General features: G+C 60.4%; 2 protein-coding genes across 4 annotated transcripts; one reads left to right on the top strand and one right to left on the bottom strand.

The window, feature by feature from the left end:
- Window positions 1–753: 753 nt before the first annotated feature.
- GRIN3B (glutamate ionotropic receptor NMDA type subunit 3B) lies at window positions 754–10,046 on the top strand. Its single transcript, XM_061423409.1, has 9 exons — window positions 754–1,312; window positions 3,069–3,661; window positions 4,116–5,148; window positions 8,025–8,170; window positions 8,255–8,370; window positions 8,473–8,624; window positions 8,929–9,093; window positions 9,214–9,272; window positions 9,439–10,046. The coding sequence occupies exons 1-9, from the start codon at window positions 887–889 to the stop codon at window positions 9,839–9,841; spliced, it is 3,093 nt and encodes a 1,030-aa protein (XP_061279393.1). The 5' UTR covers window positions 754–886; the 3' UTR covers window positions 9,842–10,046.
- Window positions 9,974–16,903, bottom strand: TMEM259 (transmembrane protein 259). 3 transcript variants are annotated; one of them, XM_061423394.1, is made up of 11 exons: window positions 16,482–16,902; window positions 13,277–13,552; window positions 12,733–12,832; window positions 12,511–12,621; window positions 12,142–12,264; window positions 11,956–12,056; window positions 11,795–11,852; window positions 11,624–11,704; window positions 11,403–11,535; window positions 11,231–11,330; window positions 9,974–11,144 (listed from the first exon to the last, which is right to left on the bottom strand). In XM_061423394.1, exons 1-11 carry the CDS (start codon window positions 16,740–16,742, stop codon window positions 10,599–10,601), a joined length of 1,890 nt encoding a protein of 629 aa, XP_061279378.1. In that variant the 5' UTR covers window positions 16,743–16,902; the 3' UTR covers window positions 9,974–10,598. The 3 variants fall into 3 exon arrangements, with proteins under 3 accessions (XP_061279378.1, XP_061279376.1, XP_061279379.1); XM_061423392.1 differs by having other exon boundaries at window positions 11,624–11,707; window positions 16,482–16,901; XM_061423395.1 differs by lacking the exon at window positions 11,624–11,704 and having other exon boundaries at window positions 16,482–16,903.
- Between the last annotated feature and the right edge of the window lie 2,175 nt (window positions 16,904–19,078).

Consider the following 19,078-nt stretch of genomic DNA (forward strand, 5'->3'; position numbering starts at 1 on the left):
CCAAACAGTTGCTCAAGCAGAGTGCCTACTGCGTGCAAGCACTGGAGACACAGCATTAAACAAGCCAGGCTCACCCCTGTCTCCCAGAGTTGACTACTAAATAAAGTAAATAAAGCAAAAAAGATGACAAGTGTGTGATGGAGTTAATGTAGGCAGGGGTGAGGGTGGCTGTTCTGCATCTTTCAGGGAAATTTTTCAAGCAGGGGCATTTGGCATTGGGTCTTGAAGGGTGAAGAAGAATTGTCTGAGTCAAGTTTCCTGCCCACAGCCGGAGGGCATGAGATCTGCCCTATAGGTTCCCATCAGACAAGTCTGCTTCAGTTTCTCCAGCTGCCCACGATGGTAGAGCGCACCCGGGGGGTTGGTCAGGGTAGACACTGTTTCCTGGGGGAGGAACCAGTGCTGCCGTGTGACTGTAGAGGCAAACAGACCCCTTCTGGGCCTTAGTTTCCCTGCCTTATCAATGAGAAATATTTCCAGGCTGGAGGAGGGGGATGAAGGATCCAGGGGTGAGTGTGGGGACCAATTTTGATGCAAAATCCCTCCCTGCTGCTAACCTCCGCTTTCTCATCTGTAGAGTGGGCACAGAGCCAGGGATAGCGGTGGTTAGACCCCACCCCCACCCCCACCCCCGCCTGCTGAGATCATCTGAGCCTCAGTTTCTCCCCCTGCGTCGTGGATCCGATTCCTCCCAAGTGGCTTCCCTGGCACTAGGGGACCAGGAGGGGCGAGGGCGGGCGAAGGCGGGCAAAGGCGGGTGGACTCCGGCAGGGAGGGAGGAGCCGGCCCGGCAGGGGCGGAGAGGGTGCGGCGTGGGCGCGCGAGATCCTGCCTCCCGGGGTGCCATCCGCGGCTCCGCCCCGTGGAACCCGCCGGCAACTTTGGGATGGAGTTTGTGCCGGCGCTGTGGCTCGGCCTGGCGCTGGTGCTGGGGCCGGGGCCCGCCGGGGGCCACCCGCACCCGTGCGGCGTCCTGGCACGCCTGGGGGGCTCGGTGCGCCTGGGCGTCCTCCTGCCCCGCGCGCCCGCCGCCCGCGCCCGCGCCCGCGCCGCCCTAGCCCGGGCCTCCCTGGGGCCGCGGCTGCCCCACAACCTGAGCCTGGAGCTGGTAGCCGCCGCTCCCCCCGCCCGCGACCCCGCCTCGCTAGCCCGCGGTCTGTGCCAGGTGTTGGCGGCACCGGGAGTGGCGGCCCTTATCGCCTTCCCCGAGACGCGACCCGAGCTGCTGCAGCTGCACTTCCTGGCGTCCGCCACCGAGACCCCCGTGCTCAGCGTGCTGCGGCGAGAAGCGCGCGCGCCCCTCGGCTCCCCGGTACGCGCGGGGATCCGGGGCCGGATGGGAGAGGCCCCGGGAAGCTCCTGGGGCGTGGGGTCCGGGGGTCTGGAGACAGTCCTTGGGACGCACGGGACTCGGACTTCTGGACCGTAGAAGAGCGGAGACTCGGAGTCCGGATGACAGAGGCCCAGGATCCCTGGACCACGGATGTCCCCGGGGCTCAGGGACCCGGAATGGAAGACTGGAGCCCTGGGACGCAGGGACCTAGAGCCACGGACCTGCGGCTTGGGACCCCGCGGGACGCCTCTGGACTCCAGACGGCTGATCCCACAGGGCGCTTCCCTGGGCCTTGGAAGTGTAGACCCCCTGGGAGCGGGACCCCCTTGTAGGGTCCGAGGGCGCCTTCGGATCCCCACCCGGCGGGATCGCGAGGCTGGGATGGGGAAGCGGGTCTCCCTGTCCCCTCTCCAGGGGCAACAGTTTCAGAGGCTGAAGCTGGAAGCCTTCCTCCCGTCAGCATCCTCCCAGAGGCCCTCGAGGCTAGGCCGCCCCCACCCACAGCCTCCTTGACCCACAGCCTCCTCCCCCAGACATCAAAACCCTCGTCTTCCTCCACCACTCCTCGACCTTGGAGTTCATTCTCTCTTCTTATTTCCACCCCTAGACTGGAATTTGGGTCCGAATAAGTAGACAATGGGACAAAGAGGAGAGAGGGTGACTGGCAGGGCTCTGGGGACCCCGCGATGCCCCAGGGAGAGACCCCTCCTCTCAGGATACAACGTTGGGAGGGGCCCAACGCCCGGATGTGGGGTCTGGTGGCTTCCTCCCAAGCCACCTTGAAGCCCCCTCCAGGTCTTCCTTCTTCTGAGGGCGGGGAGACCCTGATCCTAGCGGAGGCCTGGGGTCTCTTTAACCCACCTCCACTCCGTTCCCGCCCCTTCCCAGTGGGAGAGATGCAGGACCCAAATCCAAGCCTGTGGGGCCCTCTGCAGCCAGGTCCAGGAACTGCACCCCCTGCAGTTGGACCTGTCAGGCTTTGTGGGGATAATGGCTTGCCCCCTCTTTCCCTTTCCCCCTCCTTGCCCACGCCAGGGACTGAGCAGTAGTCTCCAGCCTTTCTCCGGGCACTCAGCACCCTGTCCCCACCCAGACAACATCCTGCCTATCCTAGGTGTCTGGTAAAGTTCTCATCCCACACTGAAAGCAAATCCAGGAGAACTTTCGGGGTGTCCTGGGCACAAAGTGGGGCCCTTCAGTGCCTGGTTGGCCTGGGTACGTCTGAATAGAGAGATGGTATGGAGATGGGTTTTGAAGGATGTGTAGGAGTTGGCTGACCTAGATGAGGAAAGGTCTTCCAGCTGGGGAATCCAAAAAGCCTCAGAGTGACTGGAGTCAAAAGAGCAGGCCCTGCAGGTCAAGGCAGGGCCACCCTTTGTGCTGATGGCGATGGGGAGCCACAGAGGGGTATAGAGCAGGGGCTGGGGTGGGAGGAGGTAGACTCAAGGTCCTTTGAGTAGCTAGCGGCAGCCAGGGGACGGGGACGCAGCCTGTAGCACCTGTCAGGAGCAGGTGCTGTGTGCACCCCTGGCACTCCTGGGGGCACTAGCAGACAGGGACGGGGGGCGGGGGGAAGGCCCTGGTCCCCGCAGCTGTACTCCTGGGCTGCCATAAGGCCCACTCCCGACATCGGCTCAAGGTGATATGTGTTTATTGGACATGTACAGATGGGGGTGGGAAGAGTGTGGTGGGACTGTGAGGTCGCCAGCCCTAACTTGACCAACCCCTCTGCCAGAACCCGTTCCACCTGCAGCTGGACTGGGCCAGCCCCCTTGAGACACTGCTGGATGTGCTGGTATCCGTGCTGCAGGCTCACACCTGGGAGGACATCGGCCTGGTGCTCTGCCGCGTACGTGACCCTGGCAGCCTGGTGGTCCTGTGGACAAGCCGGGCGGGCCGGGCCCCGAAGCTTGTGCTGGACCTGAGCCGGCAGGAGCTGGGTGATGCAGGGCTGAGCGCACGCCTGGCACTCCTGGGGGCACCAGCTGGAGGGAAGGCCCCAGTCCCCGCAGCCGTACTCCTAGGCTGCGATGTGGCCCACTCCCAACAGGTGCTGCAGGCTGCACCCCCTGGTCCCCGCTGGCTGCTGGGCACACCGCTGCCCGCTGAGGCCCTGCCCACTGAGGGCCTGCCACCTGGAGTGTTGGCACTGGGTGAGGTGGCCCGGCCCCCGCTAGAGGTTGCCATCCAAGATGTGGTGGAACTAGTGGCCCGTGCGCTGGACAGTGCTGCCCGAGTGCAGCCAGAGCACACCCTGCTTCCCGCCACAGTCAACTGCAGTGACCTACCGCCACCAGAGCCCGAGTCTTCGGGCCGCCTCTTGACACGGTGAGCAGGGCCCTGGCTGCGGCAAGCCACCTCTGCCAGTGGGCCATGACAGGTGACAAGATCGAGTGTTTGCTGTGATCTTGCATGAAAGCAAAACCTAAGAAGAGGATTCTGCAGGGCTGGGGTGGGGGCTTTGGGAGAAGAGGGAAGGGAGGAGAAGAAATGAGTGAGACTGCTGAAATCAGTCACCTTCTGATCGCCAGGGCCCTCAAGGGGGACACCGCCCGGGAACCAGAAGGCCCCACCTGGGCCTCTGAACTGGGCAGCAGCCCTTGGCTCAGGGCTGGGACGTCGCCCCAGTCCCCAGGGCGCGGGTACCCCGCTTGGAAGGGGTCGTGGAATGGGGGGCTCAATAGAGCCTCCAGTGGCCCTGGGTGAGTCTGAGCCGCAAGGCCAAGGGTCTCACCTGCAGGGAGGGATCCCTCTACCCTGACGCCGCCCCCACCCCTACCAGGTTCCTGGCCAACACATCCTTCTGGGGCCGCACAGGGCCGGTGTGGGTAACCAACTCCTCGCAGGTGCACATCTCCCGGCGCTTCCGCCTGTGGAGCCTCCGCCGGGACCTGAGGGGCGCTCCGGCCTGGGCCACGCTGGGTCGCTGGCAGGACGGGCAGCTGGAGTCGGAGGCGTGGGGTGCAGCCGAACGGCCCCCACCACTGCCAGGCGCCCAGGAGCGGCCCAAGCTGCGGGTGGTGACGCTGGTGGAGCATCCGTTTGTGTTCGCCCGCCAGCCAGACGAAGATGGGCGGTGCCCGGCAGGGCAACTGTGCCTGGCCCCTGGCACCAATGATTCGGCCGCTCTGGACGCACTCTTTGCCGCGCTGGCCGACGGCTCAGCACCCCGCGCACTGCGTAGGTGCTGCTACGGCTACTGCATCGACCTGCTGGAGCGCCTGGCGGAGGATGCACCCTTCGACTTCGAGCTCTACATCGTGGGCGACGGCAAGTACGGCGCACTGCGCGACGGCCGCTGGACCGGCCTGGTGGGCGACCTGCTGGCCGGCCGGGCGCACATGGCCGTCACCAGCTTCAGCATCAATTCGGCCCGCTCACAGGTGGTGGACTTCACCAGCCCTTTCTTCTCCACCAGCCTGGGCATCATGGTGCGCGCACGCGACACGGCGTCGCCCATCGGCGCCTTCATGTGGCCGCTGCACTGGTCCATGTGGCTGGGCGTCTTCGCTGCGCTGCACCTGACCGCACTCTTCCTCACCCTCTACGAGTGGCGCAGCCCCTTCGGCCTAACACCCCGCGGACGCAACCGGGACACCGTGTTCTCCTACTCCTCTGCCCTCAACCTCTGCTATGCCATCCTCTTTGGACGCACGGTATCCAGCAAGACGCCCAAGTGCCCAACGGGCCGCCTCCTCATGAACCTGTGGGCCATCTTCTGCCTGCTCGTGCTGTCCAGCTACACAGCCAACCTGGCTGCCGTCATGGTTGGGGACAAGACTTTCGAGGAGCTGTCTGGGATCCATGACCCCAAGGTGGGCAACTGCAAGGGGTTTGTGGTCAGAGCTGAGAAGTCTAATCCCCCCACCCCCATCCTCACCCCAGAGAGGGCAGCTGTTCCTTCTCTCAAACTCATACTGAGCCCAGCCCCAAGCTGGGACAACACAGGCAAGGGTGCTGGTGAGAACTGAGAGAAGCAAAAAGGATGGTGTGTGAGGTGGTGGTAAAGTTCCAGGCAGGGACTCCCATGGTAGTCCAGTGGCTAAGACTACGTGCTCCCAATGTAGGGGGCCTGGGTTCCATCGGTGGTTGGGGAACTAGATCTCATATGCCACAACTAAGATCCAGCGCAGCCCCCCAAAAAAGGACCATGGAGGAAAATTAGAGTTGGGGACACAGGGCACGATGGAGTGGAAGATTTCTCCAGTGGGGGTCAGGAATGCCTCTGAGAGGCGTGACATATGAGGTGCTTGGTATCAGGGAGGAATGTGGTAAGCAGTGGCAACCTGTGCAAAGGCCCTGGGGCAGGACTGTGCTTGATGTATTGGAGGAGCAGCGAGGAAGCCTTGTGTCTGGAGAAGAGGGGTTGAGGAGGGTAGAGGGAGGAGGGGAGGGCAGGAAGGGGACAGGGGAGGGCCTGCAGGTGTGGGAGGATGTGGCCCTTGAAAATAGCTTGGTTAGAATTTTCTCCAGGAGTCCTAGAGGACTGTGGGCAGAGCAGGGCATACCCTGGCCTACATATTTTTCTCTTTTATTTTTTATCTTTTTTTATTTTTCTCTTTTAATGAAAAAAATTTTAATATTCTGGAACAAGAACAACCATGAATGAAACCATTGCCCAGCTCTAAAATAACTCCTGGCCAGTTTCATTCACACACCAACCCCAGTCACTGAATTATCCTAAAGTAAGACCCAGGTCTCCTGTCATTTCATTATGAATATTTGGGAAATTTAAACATCAGGGACCCATTTTCTCAGTTGTCTTCGCCCAACCCTGCCACAGTTTGTTTGAATCTGGATCCAAAATGCACAGACATCGAGGATGGCAGAAACCTCTTAGTTATCGAATCAAACTTAGGTCCACTCACTGGTGGGCAGTGAGACCATTCTATTGACATGGGGTCATGGCAAAGGAAACCACGGGGTTTATCGCAGGTGCCAAGCAAGGAGTCCAGGCAGCTAGTGCTTAAGACCCAAACGCCTAGGTGGCCCTCAGGGAAAAGTGGTTTTCCTTTGTTTTTTAATATTGGGTAAAAGACTTTAAAGACAGGGTGAGGGAGGCGGGGTTTTAGGATGTGTACCCTGTACCCTGATCAGGTGGTGGACATTCTTCTGACTGGTTTGTGGTGAGGTAGTCAGGAGTCAACATCATTAACCCTCTGGTTCTAATTAGCCTAGGGCCTCTGTGCTTATGGGCAGCATAGTTAACTTCTACCATCTGGGGGCGGAGGTGGGGGAAACAGCTTAAAGGACCTCTGGCTCAGGATTTTTTTTTTTTTTTTTTCTTTTTTTGGTCACACTGTATGGTATATGGGCTGTTAGTTCCCTGACCAGGGACTGAATCCATGTTCCCTGCAGTAGAAGTGCAGAATCTTACCCCTGGACCACCGAGGATCCGCTGGCTCTGGATATTAGCTATAGCACCTGAGAAGGAATTAAAAGTCCTTGGTTTTAATGACTAAACTATTTTTGTCTTGACTCTTTTCCTTTGTTTCTGTATTTTGTCATTTCTTTGATTTATTCTTTTGAACTCAGGGAAGACCTAGGAGGCTATTTCCTATAGACAAAAGGCAGGCAGAGGACAAGGGGGTGGTCTGTCCTGAGAAGGCCCCAGAGGGTTATTTTGACACTCCTGTCTTTTTCACTAGTGATTTGTTTGTTGAAGTTGTTTTGTGTTTTGCCCCATAGTATCTCCCAGTGTTTGGATCTGGCTGATCTTGTCTCTGAGTGGTGTTTAGCCTCTTCTGTCCACTCCCAATCCAGGGCTTCCCAGTTAGCGATAATGGTAAAGAATCCACCTGCCAATCCAGAAGACATATTAGGAGACATGAGTTTGATCCCTGGGTCAGGAAGATTCTCTAGAGGAGACAATGGCAATCCACTCCAGTATTCTTGCCTGAAGAATCCCATGAACAGAGGAGCATGGCAGGCTATACAGTCCATAGCGTCGCAAAGAGTTGGACATGACTGAAGCAACTTAGCACACATGCTGCCCGCCCAATCCACCACCACCCCAGTGTCCTCTGTAAACCATTAAGGAGATCTAGATGGGCCAGCCACTCTCCACATGTGGCTACTTTTTAAATTGATTAATTGAAAGCATGCAACAGCCATTTGAGAACAGCACAGTTGTAGAGCCTTTTCTTCCACAGAAAATTGTGGACAGCCCTGCTTACCTCAGGTCCAGCTTTTTGGAGGTTCATAGCCCCACCAAGGAGGCCCCGGTCAGTGTGGCCTCAGTTCAGTTCAATTCAGTCGCTCAGTCCTGTCAGACTCTTTGTTACCCCATGGATTGCAGCATGACAGGTTTCCCTGTCCATCATCAACTCCTGGAACTTGCTCAGACTCCTGTCCATCGAGTCGGTGATGCCATCCAACCATGTCATCTTTTGTTGTCCCCTTCTCCTCTTGCCTTCAATTTTCCCCAGCATCAGGGTCTTTTCCAAGGAGTCAGTTCTTTGCATCAGGTGGCCAAAGTATTGGAGTTTCAGCTTCAGCCTAAGTCCTTCCAATGAATATTCAGGACTGATTTTCTTTAGGATTGACTGGTTGGATCTCCTTGCTGTCCAAGGGACTCTCAACTCCAACACCACAGTTCAAAAGCATCAATTCTTCGGCGGAAGTGGGGTGCGAGGGGGGAGCGGGGGCAGGGGTCGAGGCCCTTCTGTGTTGACTGGGCACTGGCCCGCAGCTGCACCACCCGTCTCAGGGCTTCCGTTTCGGCACGGTGTGGGAGAGCAGCGCTGAGGCCTACATCAAGAAAAGCTTCCCGGAGATGTACTCGCACGTGCGGCGCCATAGTGCACCTACCACTCCCCACGGCGTCGCCATGCTTACGTGAGGAGGGCGCGCGGGGCGGGGCGCGGGGCGGGGCCACGCGGGCGGGCGCGGGTGCTCATCCTGTCCCCATGCCCTCCTCAGGAGCGATCCCCCCAAGCTCAACGCCTTCATCATGGACAAGTCGCTCCTGGACTATGAGGTGTCCATCGACGCGGACTGCAGGCTGCTGACCGTGGGCAAACCCTTCGTCATCGAGGGTGAGGAGTCCCCAGAACCAGTGATCTGCGGGCTCCAGGAGGGTTCCGCTCCTCTGGGTCTGCGTCCAGCCTGGTCCCAACCCACTGCCCGGCCTCCCCCAGGCTATGGTATCGGACTCCCTAGAAATTCACCGCTCACCTCCAACCTGTCCGAATTCATCAGCCGCTACAAGTCCAGCGGCTTCATCGACTTACTGCACGACAAGTGGTACAAGATGGTGCCTTGTGGGAAGCGGGTCTTCGCCGTGACGGAGGTGCGGCAGGTCCCCCGCATGTGGGGTGGGGTCGGCGTGGGGAAGCCCCCGAACCTCCGTGGTCCTTCACCAGGGTAGTCAACCTCTGCTCATTCCCAAGACCAGTGTATTTGCCTGCTTTTGTGCATTCTATTCATCCTACAAAACCCCAGCTCTAGTGCCCTCTTGTCCATGAAACCTCTGAAAATGTAGCCCCAGGCCCTTCTCTCTGGCCCAACTTCTGTTCCCGCTCCCTTCCAAGGTCCGGGCTCCCCCGGGGTCTGCTATGACCTGGAGGGACTATGTGCCTGCATCCTGCCCACAGACCCTGCAGATGGGCGTCTACCACTTCTCCGGACTCTTCGTGCTGCTCTGCCTGGGTCTGGGTAGTGCTCTGCTCAGCTCCCTGGGTGAGCACGTCTTCTACCACCTGGCACTGCCGCGCATCCGAAGGGGCAACAAGCTGCAGTACTGGCTGCACACGAGCCAGGTGAGGAGCTGGCCAACCCAGCCGGCGGTGGGGCGGGAGCCGGGCTTGGGGCGGGAGCCGGGCTTGGGGCGGGGGGGAGGGGGGCCTGTCTTCCCGCTGAGCCAAATTCTTGGCTCCTAGAGAATTCATCGCGCCCTCAACACAGAGCCACCAGAGGGGCAGGAGGAGGCGGAGTCAAGGTAAGGGGCTTGGGGGGCGGTTCTCCACCCCAGCAATTCCCACACCTGCCCTCCGACCTCGACTGGGTCCACACCTTCCACTGGCGGCCTCCTCAGGAACTTTGACCCTAAAGGGCAGACGGGGACTGTGGGTAGGACGTGGCTGCCCAGCCCATCCATCCCCCAGGGGTCTCGAGGAGCCGCAGAACAACACACAGGCCGCCCCCGCGGGCCCGGGGGGCTGGACACGGATTCGCCGGGCCGCGGTGAGGGAGCGTCGCGTGCGTTTCCTGCTGGAGCATACTGTGGTCTCTGCCTCTCCTCCCGACGCGGCCGTCCCAGATGCGGATCCGGCCGCGCCACCCGAGGCCTCAGTCTGCTCCAATGGCCCGCCCGCGGAGCTGCGGTCTGGCGCCCCACTCCCCAGGGAGCTGGAGGAGCTGGAGCAGCGAATCGCGGGCGCGCAGGAGAGGCTCCGCCAGGCGCTGCTGCGGCGCAGGGCGCTCCTGGCCCAGCTTGGGGACAGCACCTGCGAGCCGCCGTGCACATGGCTTCTGGCCTGCGAGGAAGCACCGGAGGTGGCCTCCTGAAGTGGGATCCAGCCCTTCTCCACCTGCAGTGCCTGCTCCGAAGGGGGGCCACCCGTCCATAGGGTGGAACCTCCCTTCCCGCGCGGCTCCCCAGGCTCCCCCCACCCCACCCCCCAACACACAGACGCTGGCTGGACGCTGTCAACAGTTTATTCTATATACAAACACCATTTTGTACACTGCAATTAAATAAGAGTGGAATGAGCGCTCTTCTGCATTCCTCACAGAGTGATTGGGTTGGGTCACCGGCCATCTCCCCACCCACAGCAGGGCAGAACCCTGGTTCCCCTGGCTGCCTTAGATGTTGGCATCTATGCGCCATCAGGGCCGAGCTCCACATTCCCGGGCCCCCAGCCCGGGCATGTAGGGTGGCCATGGAAAGGCACTGGGCATGACAGAGCACCAGCTAAGCCAGCCCCACCCGATGCTTTGCTCCGGGGCAGCTTGCTCCAGACCTTTCACCACCCTTTCAGAACCTTCCATGGAGCCCCCACCCCTTCTACCCTGGTTCACAGGCTGGTCTTGATTTACTAGCTGAGGAGACCCACCAGGGACAGAGACAGGCTGTAGGCCGGCCCCATGCCCTGGGGGAGAAACGCCTGCCTCCCAGCAAACCTGATGGACCGCAAACCACCCAAGGCAGGCTGAGCATTCCCAGAGCCACTGGGGACAGTTTCCCTGACCCCCAAGGGCTCCAGCCAGGTCACACCCAGCTGGCTTGGAAAGCCAGGGATAGAGGCAGTCAGCTGCCCAGGGCTCAAGAGCCGACCTCCGACGGTGTGTCCACTAGATCGGTAGACACAGGGTTGGGCCTGCCCCCGCCGGTGGTCTGAGAGACTGCATCAGACCCTGGAGAGTTGCTTGCAGGGGCACTGTCCTGGGGGGCCCGTAGGAGCCCCCCACTAGGGCTTAGGGGGCTGCCTGGCCGCCGGTCCAGGAGAGAGGCGCTCAGGCCAGACAGGAAGGAGGCGTCTGTGATGATGGCAGCCGTCTCTGCCATCCAACCCAGGTCACCACTGGCTGCTGCAGCCACTGAGGCCGCTGCGGCCACCAGGGAGCTAGGTGCCTCAGCCATGGGCCCGGGGCCCCCGCCAGCACCTGGCAAGCCAGGGCCCAGGGCAGGGGACTGGCTGGCAGCGTCGGGGGTGATAGGTGGGATGCCTCCATTGTTGTTCAGGTCGTCTGGCAGGGCTGTGGGGGTGCCGGGGCCCAGTGGTGGTGTCTGCAGCAGCATCTCCTGGACACGGATCTGCTGCAGGATGGCAGGTAGTTCGTAGTGGTGGAAGAAGTAGATCATGGAATGCTGCGGGGGGTAGGCACTGGGTCAGGCAAGGGACCCCCAAAAGGCTGGACCCTCGGGCCGCCAGTCCCAAGGAAAGCCCACCTCACCTGGATGAAGAGCCAGGAGGTGACAAGTGCCAGGCTGCTGTACTGCCCGTTGAAGCGATAGTGGTAAGCGTAGAAGGCAAAGTGGTACAGGTAGAAGAACCTGCAAGGGGAACAATGAGGTGCTGCCCACCCGGCTGCCTCCACCCCGGACCACATGGCCACTGGTGCCCACCGAAGCCAGTGCCGCTTGCTGGTGTTGGTGTGGCAGCAGATGGCGTCATACTGGTCAGCCAGCCACACGATGAGGATGATGTAGAAGGCCGTGGTGGTGTCGTTGAAGAACTCAGACATGATCGCCTCCATTCCTGGTGGGGGGAGACAGGAGCCACCAGTTGAGGTGGGTGGCCAGCATGCCAGGTAAGGGGGCAGGGTGTGGGGGCGCAGGGTCCTCACCCACGAGGGCCAGGATGACGGTCAGCAGGGGCGCTGCGGGGAAGGCGATGGCCATGTTCATCTCCAGCATCTGCAGCAGGTCCACTGCGGGAGAGGGTGGCGGGCGGGCAGACCGGGTGAGGCGCCCGGAATGGGGGAGGGGCAAGGGAGATGGCCAGAGGGGACACTCACCAATGAAAACGAAGATCTGATGGTGGGAGTAGCGCAGCAACATGGACACGCTCAGGGTCTGCAAGTGGGTCACCGTGAGGCCTTGGATGGCTGCCCCGCCCCTCCAGCCCCACCCCACCGCACCCCACCCCACCCCACCCCACCCTGCCTGAGGCACTCACAAAGATGACCATGATGACGAAGGCGGCCAGGTAGGACGTGCGGGCCATCCACATGCTCACGAAGCGGTAGTGCTCCCCGGACACCACATTCCTCAGGAAGCCTACAAGAGGGGTGGAGTGAAAGAGGCAGTGAGCAAGCGCCTCAGCCCAAGCCCCACCTAAACAGGCCCCGCCTTCGCCCCGCACCTTTGTTCTCCTCATTCTCCGCCAGGCCCTTCACGCTGGACATGAGGATGTCATCATAGCCCAGGAACTCAGCCAGCAGCAGGCGGCTGAAGCGGTCACCAAAGCACTGGTCCCGCGTGGGATCTGTGGGCAGGACCGGGACAGGGATGTTAGTCCAGGGCTGCAGAACTCCACTGCCCAGCAGAGCTGTGACTGACAAGTGTGGAGGAATGGAGCCTTGGGAAGTTTCCTGCAATTGGGCAGCAAGGGCAACCCTGAGACCTTGGACACAAGTGCTTCTGGGTCACCTCTCCCCAAGGAAAATACCCAAGATTGAGGAGGAAGGAGCTCCCTCCCCTGGGCCTTGCTCTGCTCGGCAGGGGCACTCACCCAGTGTGACCACCATTACGGGGATGCTGAGCCGCTGGCGCGTGGCCTGCGACAACCTCAGGAAGCCGTACTCCAGCGAGTACTCCACGATGTACTCGTCTTGTGGCCAGGCTGCGTGCAGGGACGGCTGGTCAGCAAAGGAGCCCTCTCCTGGAAGGGCTTGGGGGACTGTACCACACCCCCACCACCATCACTGGACGTAGCCCCAGGGAGTGGTGGTACCTTTTGGGGGCGTCTCAGGGAATGGGAACTCCTGGCTGTCATTTAAGGCCTTGGGGCCACCTGGTGGCTTGAACACCTTGGGCTCGATGTCCAGTTCAAACTGCACAGTGAGAGGCAGAGGTCAGCAGGCCCTTGGTACCTAAGGGTTGGCCTGAAGGTCTCTGCACCCCCCAATGGAAGGAGATGTACTGCTGACCTATAAAAGCCCTAACCCCAACACTGAGCTCCCTGAGATTTCCGGGTGAGGGTGTGAGGGATAGGATCAGTGAGGTGGGGCCTCCTGCTGGGTCTGTACCAACACTCCGCCCACACCCACCCCTGGCCTCTGGCCACCTGAGCACAGCCCTCCCTCTAGGTTCCCCATCCTGTAGGCAGCCACACCACCAAGGATGGCCAGAATCACCTCAGAGCTCTAAGCCCAAAGCCTGCTTCTCAGCCTGTCTGCCCTCAGCACCCCAGAACCAGGCCTTCAGTAAACAGCTGGGAAACAGCCCAGCAGATCAGGAGTGTCTCCTGCAGCCCTGACCACGCCCCGGCTGCTCACCTTGATGGAGCTGTTCCCGAACATGTCCATGGTCAGCTCCTCCTCCTCCTCCTCCTCTAGCTCCAGGCCATCTGGCTCCATGGCCAGGCCAGGGAAGCTGCCATGGCCACCATCACAGAACTGCAGGAAGACGGGCGCGCGGCTCGAGTTGTGCTGCACCTCTACCCGCAGGATGCCCTCACGGGGCCACTTGTCACGCACGTGCTCCAGGCAGTTGATGGGTGAGCGGGAGAAGACGATGTGGATGTAGGCCAGGACAAAGAGCACGAACAGGGCCTGCAGGGCAGGGAGTGGTCAGGGGGGAGCTGCCTGGGACCCGCCCCCCCAGATGGAGGACCCTTCCCAGTACAGGCCCCCACAGCTGTAGAGCCTCCCACAGGCCAGCCTGCACCGGGGCCAGAGATGTGGCCACAGGCTCAGTGTCCCTGGGAACCCCAACCACCTCTCCACAACGTGTATGGGGACCTGTGAGCTGACGACGGGAGTCAGCAAAGTGTGGGGCCTACAGTGGCAGAAGGCTGCGGTCAGAGCTGACCCACAGCTCCAGCTGTGTTCCCTGGGCCCCAATGACCAGCAGGAGCCATGTCCAGGACACTGTTCACCCTCGGCCATGAGGACAACATTGCACCACATGCTGAGACATCACAGAAAGTGCTGACATGCAGGTGGCACGATGCCAGGGGCTGCCTGGGCTCGTCCCTGCAAGGCACGTGCCTGCCATCATCTCCAGTTTGCAGACAGGAAACCAAGGCAGAGGCCACACAGCCAGGAGAGGGTGGAGCCAGGAGTTAAACCTGGAGGAAACACCAGGCAGGGTATCTAGGTTCTGAGAGGGGCATATGGATAGATGGGGGAACCTGTGACCTCAGAGTGGCCAAGTCCCCACTGTCACCCTGAAGTCCCCTCCAGCACCCCTCACAGCCCCCCTACCATGAACTGAAACCCCAGGTAGGGTCCATCACCCTGACCAATTGGGTGGGTGCCTAGAGATGGGCCAAGAGTCTCGCCCCACTGGACAAGGCCTGCCCCTGAGCTGGACCTGGTTCCCCACGGCCTCCATGGAACAAGCTGGCAAACAGCTGCCTCCTAAGACCCTATCGGCAGACATACCCGGTGGCCCCGCCCCCTTATCCCCCTCAGCATTTCAGGAATCCATCCAAGGCCTTTTCTGTCCTCTGCCTGGCAGCTGGCCTGGCCATATCACAGGCCCTGGGTACTCTAGCCCCCAACCTCTGGTACCCTGTGACTGAACATTCCACCTCACTGGCAACGCTGTCCCGCCAGCTCCAGGGCCTTTGCACACGCCATCCCTGGACCCACCTCCTTCCTCCCAGCCTGAGGCTGTCTGCTCTGACTTGGACCCTGCCCTGGTGGCTGCTGCCTCTCCCCTCTTCCTCCTGGTCAGCCACTCATCTCTGGTCCCAAAGATTGGCACAAGGTGGCAGGGGGCACGTGGTGGCAGGGAGCAAGGCGGGGGTGGGAGGGGGTGGGAACCAGCTCTGCAGGTGGGACCAGAAGAGGTGCCACAGGAAGAGGCGACCAAGTGAGGTGGGGAGGGGAACTTGATCTCTGCAGCAAGAGTCCAGAAGCTAGGCAGCTGGAAAGCAAAGAAGAGAGCTTTCTGGAACTCAGGCAACCTCAGAGATTGGCTAACTCAGCCTTCACTTTGCAAAGGAGGGAAACCAAAAGCACCAGGGGTCAGGGAAGGACCTGAGAATTGAGGGGGGCCTTCTGGCCGCAGCCCCATGGAGAGAAAAGATGTAGGGAGCTAAGGGTGGCCTGATCCCACGGGCCCCCACACCAGGGGCACAGCCTGGATGTGCGGCCTGTCTGCCCAGTCGGCCCAATCCCTGACTTGCTCCTTGGTCCCAAATTGGGAAGCAAGTGAAAGGACAAAGCCAAGGCCTCAGGCCAGACTCTTAGGAAGGCTGAGGTCCGTGGGGGCCCACTTCACACAGGGCACTCACTCCCTCGGGTGACACGGGCTCCTCCTGAGGGTGCAGGGAGGCCAGGGCTTCCTTCCAGGAGGCAACCACGCCCACACCCGGCCTTCTGCCCACTCTCAAGCTGCTCATGGGTCCCACACACCAGGTAAGGGAAGCCCTACTGAGGAACCCTCCAGAGTCGAGGCCCCTGGGGGGGGGACACCTGCTGCTGCTCAGGAAATGGGAGGCTCAGTGGGGACCCACTCCCAGGTCTGTAGGACAGCCCTGCACGCGCCCCTGCTACCCAACCCCAAAGAGCTGGTGGCTCCCAACCTCGCTGGCCCGTGCCTCACCTGCCTCAGACCCTTTTCTGTGGACAAGGAATTCAAGTTCCCTCGTAAGTCGGCAACCGTAGCCCCGGCCCCCACCCAGGGGGCCCCCCAGGACAGGACACAAACAGGACCAGCCATTTCTCCATTTCCTCAGACCCGCCAGACAGCCGGGGTCCGGCACCCAGCGGCTCCCTCCCTGAGTAAGACCCCTCCTTGGAGGGACCCGCGCCGGCCCTCCAGGAACCGGCGAACCGCCTGCACAGCCGAGGGAGGACGAGGGGCGGGTCCGCGGGACGCCCCTCACCGAGCCACCAGCGGCACCGCTGGCTGGGGCTCTGCCAGGAACCCTGGTGACGTGATCTCGGCCTGGTCACCTTCCCCCAGAGGTTCAGAAGGAGTAGAATCTCAGTTGGAGCAGAAGGGTCCAGGAGGCTCGCCCCAAGAAAAAGGGGGAGAGAAAAGTGGGGAGCAGCTTCCGGTGCAGGTGGGCGGTCCGGGGGTGTGTCCAAAGAGGCGGCAGTGGCGGTAGGGCCCGGAATCCCCGGGTATGTGATTCGCGGAGAGATCAGGTTCGGTAGTGGGGACGGGGTCGTCCCGGGATGAGGATCCCAGGCGACAGGGTCGAGGGTCGCGGGACTGGGCTCCGGTCTCCCGAGGTGGGGACGCCAGGAAGGGCGAGGCCAGCGGTGGGGTGCGGCCTGGAGGGGCTGGGAGTGAGTTCCTGGAATCGGGATCAGGGGTCACTAACTCGGGGAGGCTCGGGCCTTGCCGGGTAGAAGTTTCTGGGAAGGGTGACGGGGGTGGCAGGCTTAAGGGAAGGGTCACAACCGGCCCCGCCGGGTCTATGCCTCCGGGAGGGAGAGGCACGCTGCCCCGGACGGAGTCAGAGGTCGAAACTCAGGGGTAAGGGGTCCATTCGCTGGGGTTAAGGGTCAGGGCTGCGGTCACCTTGAGCAACACGAAAAACTCGAAGAGTCGACGGAAGGCGGGCGGGAAGAGGCGCGAGTAGGTGACAGCCATCTTGAAGAAGAGCGCGTGGAAAAGCCGGTCGCGCACGTTGATGAGAGGATTGGGGTTGAGGTTGGGGGTGCGAGGCCCGCGCGCGGGGGCCTGGCCGCCGCCGCCGCCACCACCACCGCCGCCACCGCCACCACCGCCACCGCCGTTGGGCCCAGGCCCCGGGGCCCCGGGTGCCGCGTGCTCCGACATGCCGCCCAGCGTAGCACCCTAACGGCCCGCGGCTCCCCGAGGGCGCCTCCTGGCCGCCATCGGCAATCTTCGCCGCCGCCGCGCTCCTCACGGCCGCCGGGCCGCCGCCGCCATCTTCCGCCTCCGCACCCCAGCTGACGCCAGCGAGTCGCCGCGAAGGCTAGAGCGGCCTTCTTGCGCTCGCGGGGCACTCTGGGAAGCCGGCGGTCGGCCTGCGGTGGCTCCGCCTTCTTGAGTCTCAGCCGGCTCGGGAGCGCCGAGGGGTGGGGCTGCGTCTGGCCTCGGTCTTTTGCATATTGCCCCCAGTAGCCTCCACCTCTGCAATTCGAGCGTCAAAATTAGTCAATATCTGAGGCGTTTAGAAGTGATAAAATATACTGAAAGGAAATACGACTGTTGGAGCTGTTTTCTACGTTGCACTCTAGAAAACTATACTGAAAATAGGCTCACAGTAGAGTGTTCTGGCTGAAAAATGATTTGATTTGCGGTCTTTAAATTACGTCCCCAGAAAGCTTGTGCGGAATTCTCCTTTCGGCCGGGGCCGCTGTTCCCCTAAGCCGACTAACCTGATGTGCCGTGACGTCATAAAGGCCCGTGATGTTGCAGGGCCTTGCTTAAGTACCACCTCCCCCTTCTCGCGGAGGTCGGTGAATGGAAGGACTGGCGGACCTCTCACCCTCTCTGCACTTGGTGGCGGTCCGGGGGATTTTAGGGGTCCAGAAGAGGCTAAGTGAACTACTTTTGCCCAACCTTCCAGCCTTCGGTCCGTTCCCGACTTTTGGTTGTTCAGTCGCTCAGTCTTATTGGACTCTGCGATCTCATGGACTGCAGCACGCCAGTCTTCCCTCTCCTTCACAGTCTCCAGAATTTTGCTCAAACTCGTATCCACTGAGTCGGTGATGCCATCCAACCGTCTCATCCTGACTAGGTTTTCCTTTTGATAACGCGGGCCGCTCAGCACCACCCGTCTCTCTCCGGCTCTTAGGGCGCCAGACCTGCCGTTCCAGTCATTCCAGGACGGCTGAGCGGACAGCCCTTTGTCAACTAAAGCGGGATCGCAAATGGTCTATACCTGACCATGCCCTCCTTGTTGACTGCCCGAGATGTCCCAGACCTGAGAGCCCACATATGGACTACAGACATGCTCATTCATTCATCTTTGAAAAGCCCGGGCGCCTCCTAGCAGCCACGGTAGTAACAGAATCCAACATTCACTAAGCACTTACTGTATGCCAGGTACAGTACTTCCACCCCATTCTCCAAAGCAAGAACGGGTGGGCTGCAGCCTGGAGCATGGAAGGGCAGGAGGAGCCAGAGGCTGGGTGTGGGAGAGGACACCTGAGTACAGACGTTGGGGAAGGACACCCAGGGAACATTAAGAAGGGACAGTCAGGGTCTCTGAGAAAGACCAGGGTGTGAGGCAGGCATGGCGGGGAGGAGACTTTTCAGCTGTTCTAGAGCCTCAGAGAACTTTCCAGACCTACCTGCCTGGCTTCATAATCCAGGGAGCCCCACTTCCTTGAGGTGGACAGGAAGCTGAGGTCATCCCATCTCTGCCTGTTTCATAGAGAATGCCCTGTATGGGGGCCTAGCATACAGTGGCTGCTCAACCAATGCACATTCTTGACACTGTTACAGGTCACCCCCAGATCATTTATTGGTCACAAAAGGAGAACACAAACTCATCTTTTATAATGGTGAGGCCAGTTGATGTACCCTTGACCTGGGGAGAAAACCCAGCCACTCAGTGGGGGTGAGTGAGGAGGCTGTGGGTCCCTGAAATGTGCAGCGAGGTCTAATGCATTAGCTATATGTGACTCCTAAGTTCTGGAAATGTGGCCAGTGCAGCTGAGGAATGGAATTTTAAACTTTATTTTTATTGAGGTAATTTGTATTGAAGTAGGGCCGTGTGGCAAGCGACTGCTGTACCAGTAATCCCCGTCTAGCGCTTACTTCCATGTTAGGGAGACACTCGACCCAGGGGAGCAAATGAAAGTTACTGTCACAAAAAAGGAAAATGGGGGGACACAGTTCTAAATCTGAGACAAAGATGCGGAGAAGGACCAGGCTCCGCACTTCTGGGGACAGTCGGAGACTTTATTTTACTTTATTTTATTCTTTTTTAATTGGAGGATAACTGTTTTACAATGTTGTGCTGGTTTCTGCTGTTTTTTGGTTTGGGTTCATCTTCTGTTGGGGACTTCAGAAGATGGCTGGATCTCACAGAACGCTGTGAGTGTCACTTGGGACCTGTCTGGGATGTGTGAGTGGCATTGGAGCTGGGAGCCCTGCTTACGGCTTACTGAGAAGGTTCTAGAAGGGAGACAGTGAACAAG

This window comes from Bos javanicus, chromosome 7 (genome assembly GCF_032452875.1).
Source record: "Bos javanicus breed banteng chromosome 7, ARS-OSU_banteng_1.0, whole genome shotgun sequence".
Taxonomy (NCBI): domain Eukaryota; kingdom Metazoa; phylum Chordata; class Mammalia; order Artiodactyla; family Bovidae; genus Bos; species Bos javanicus.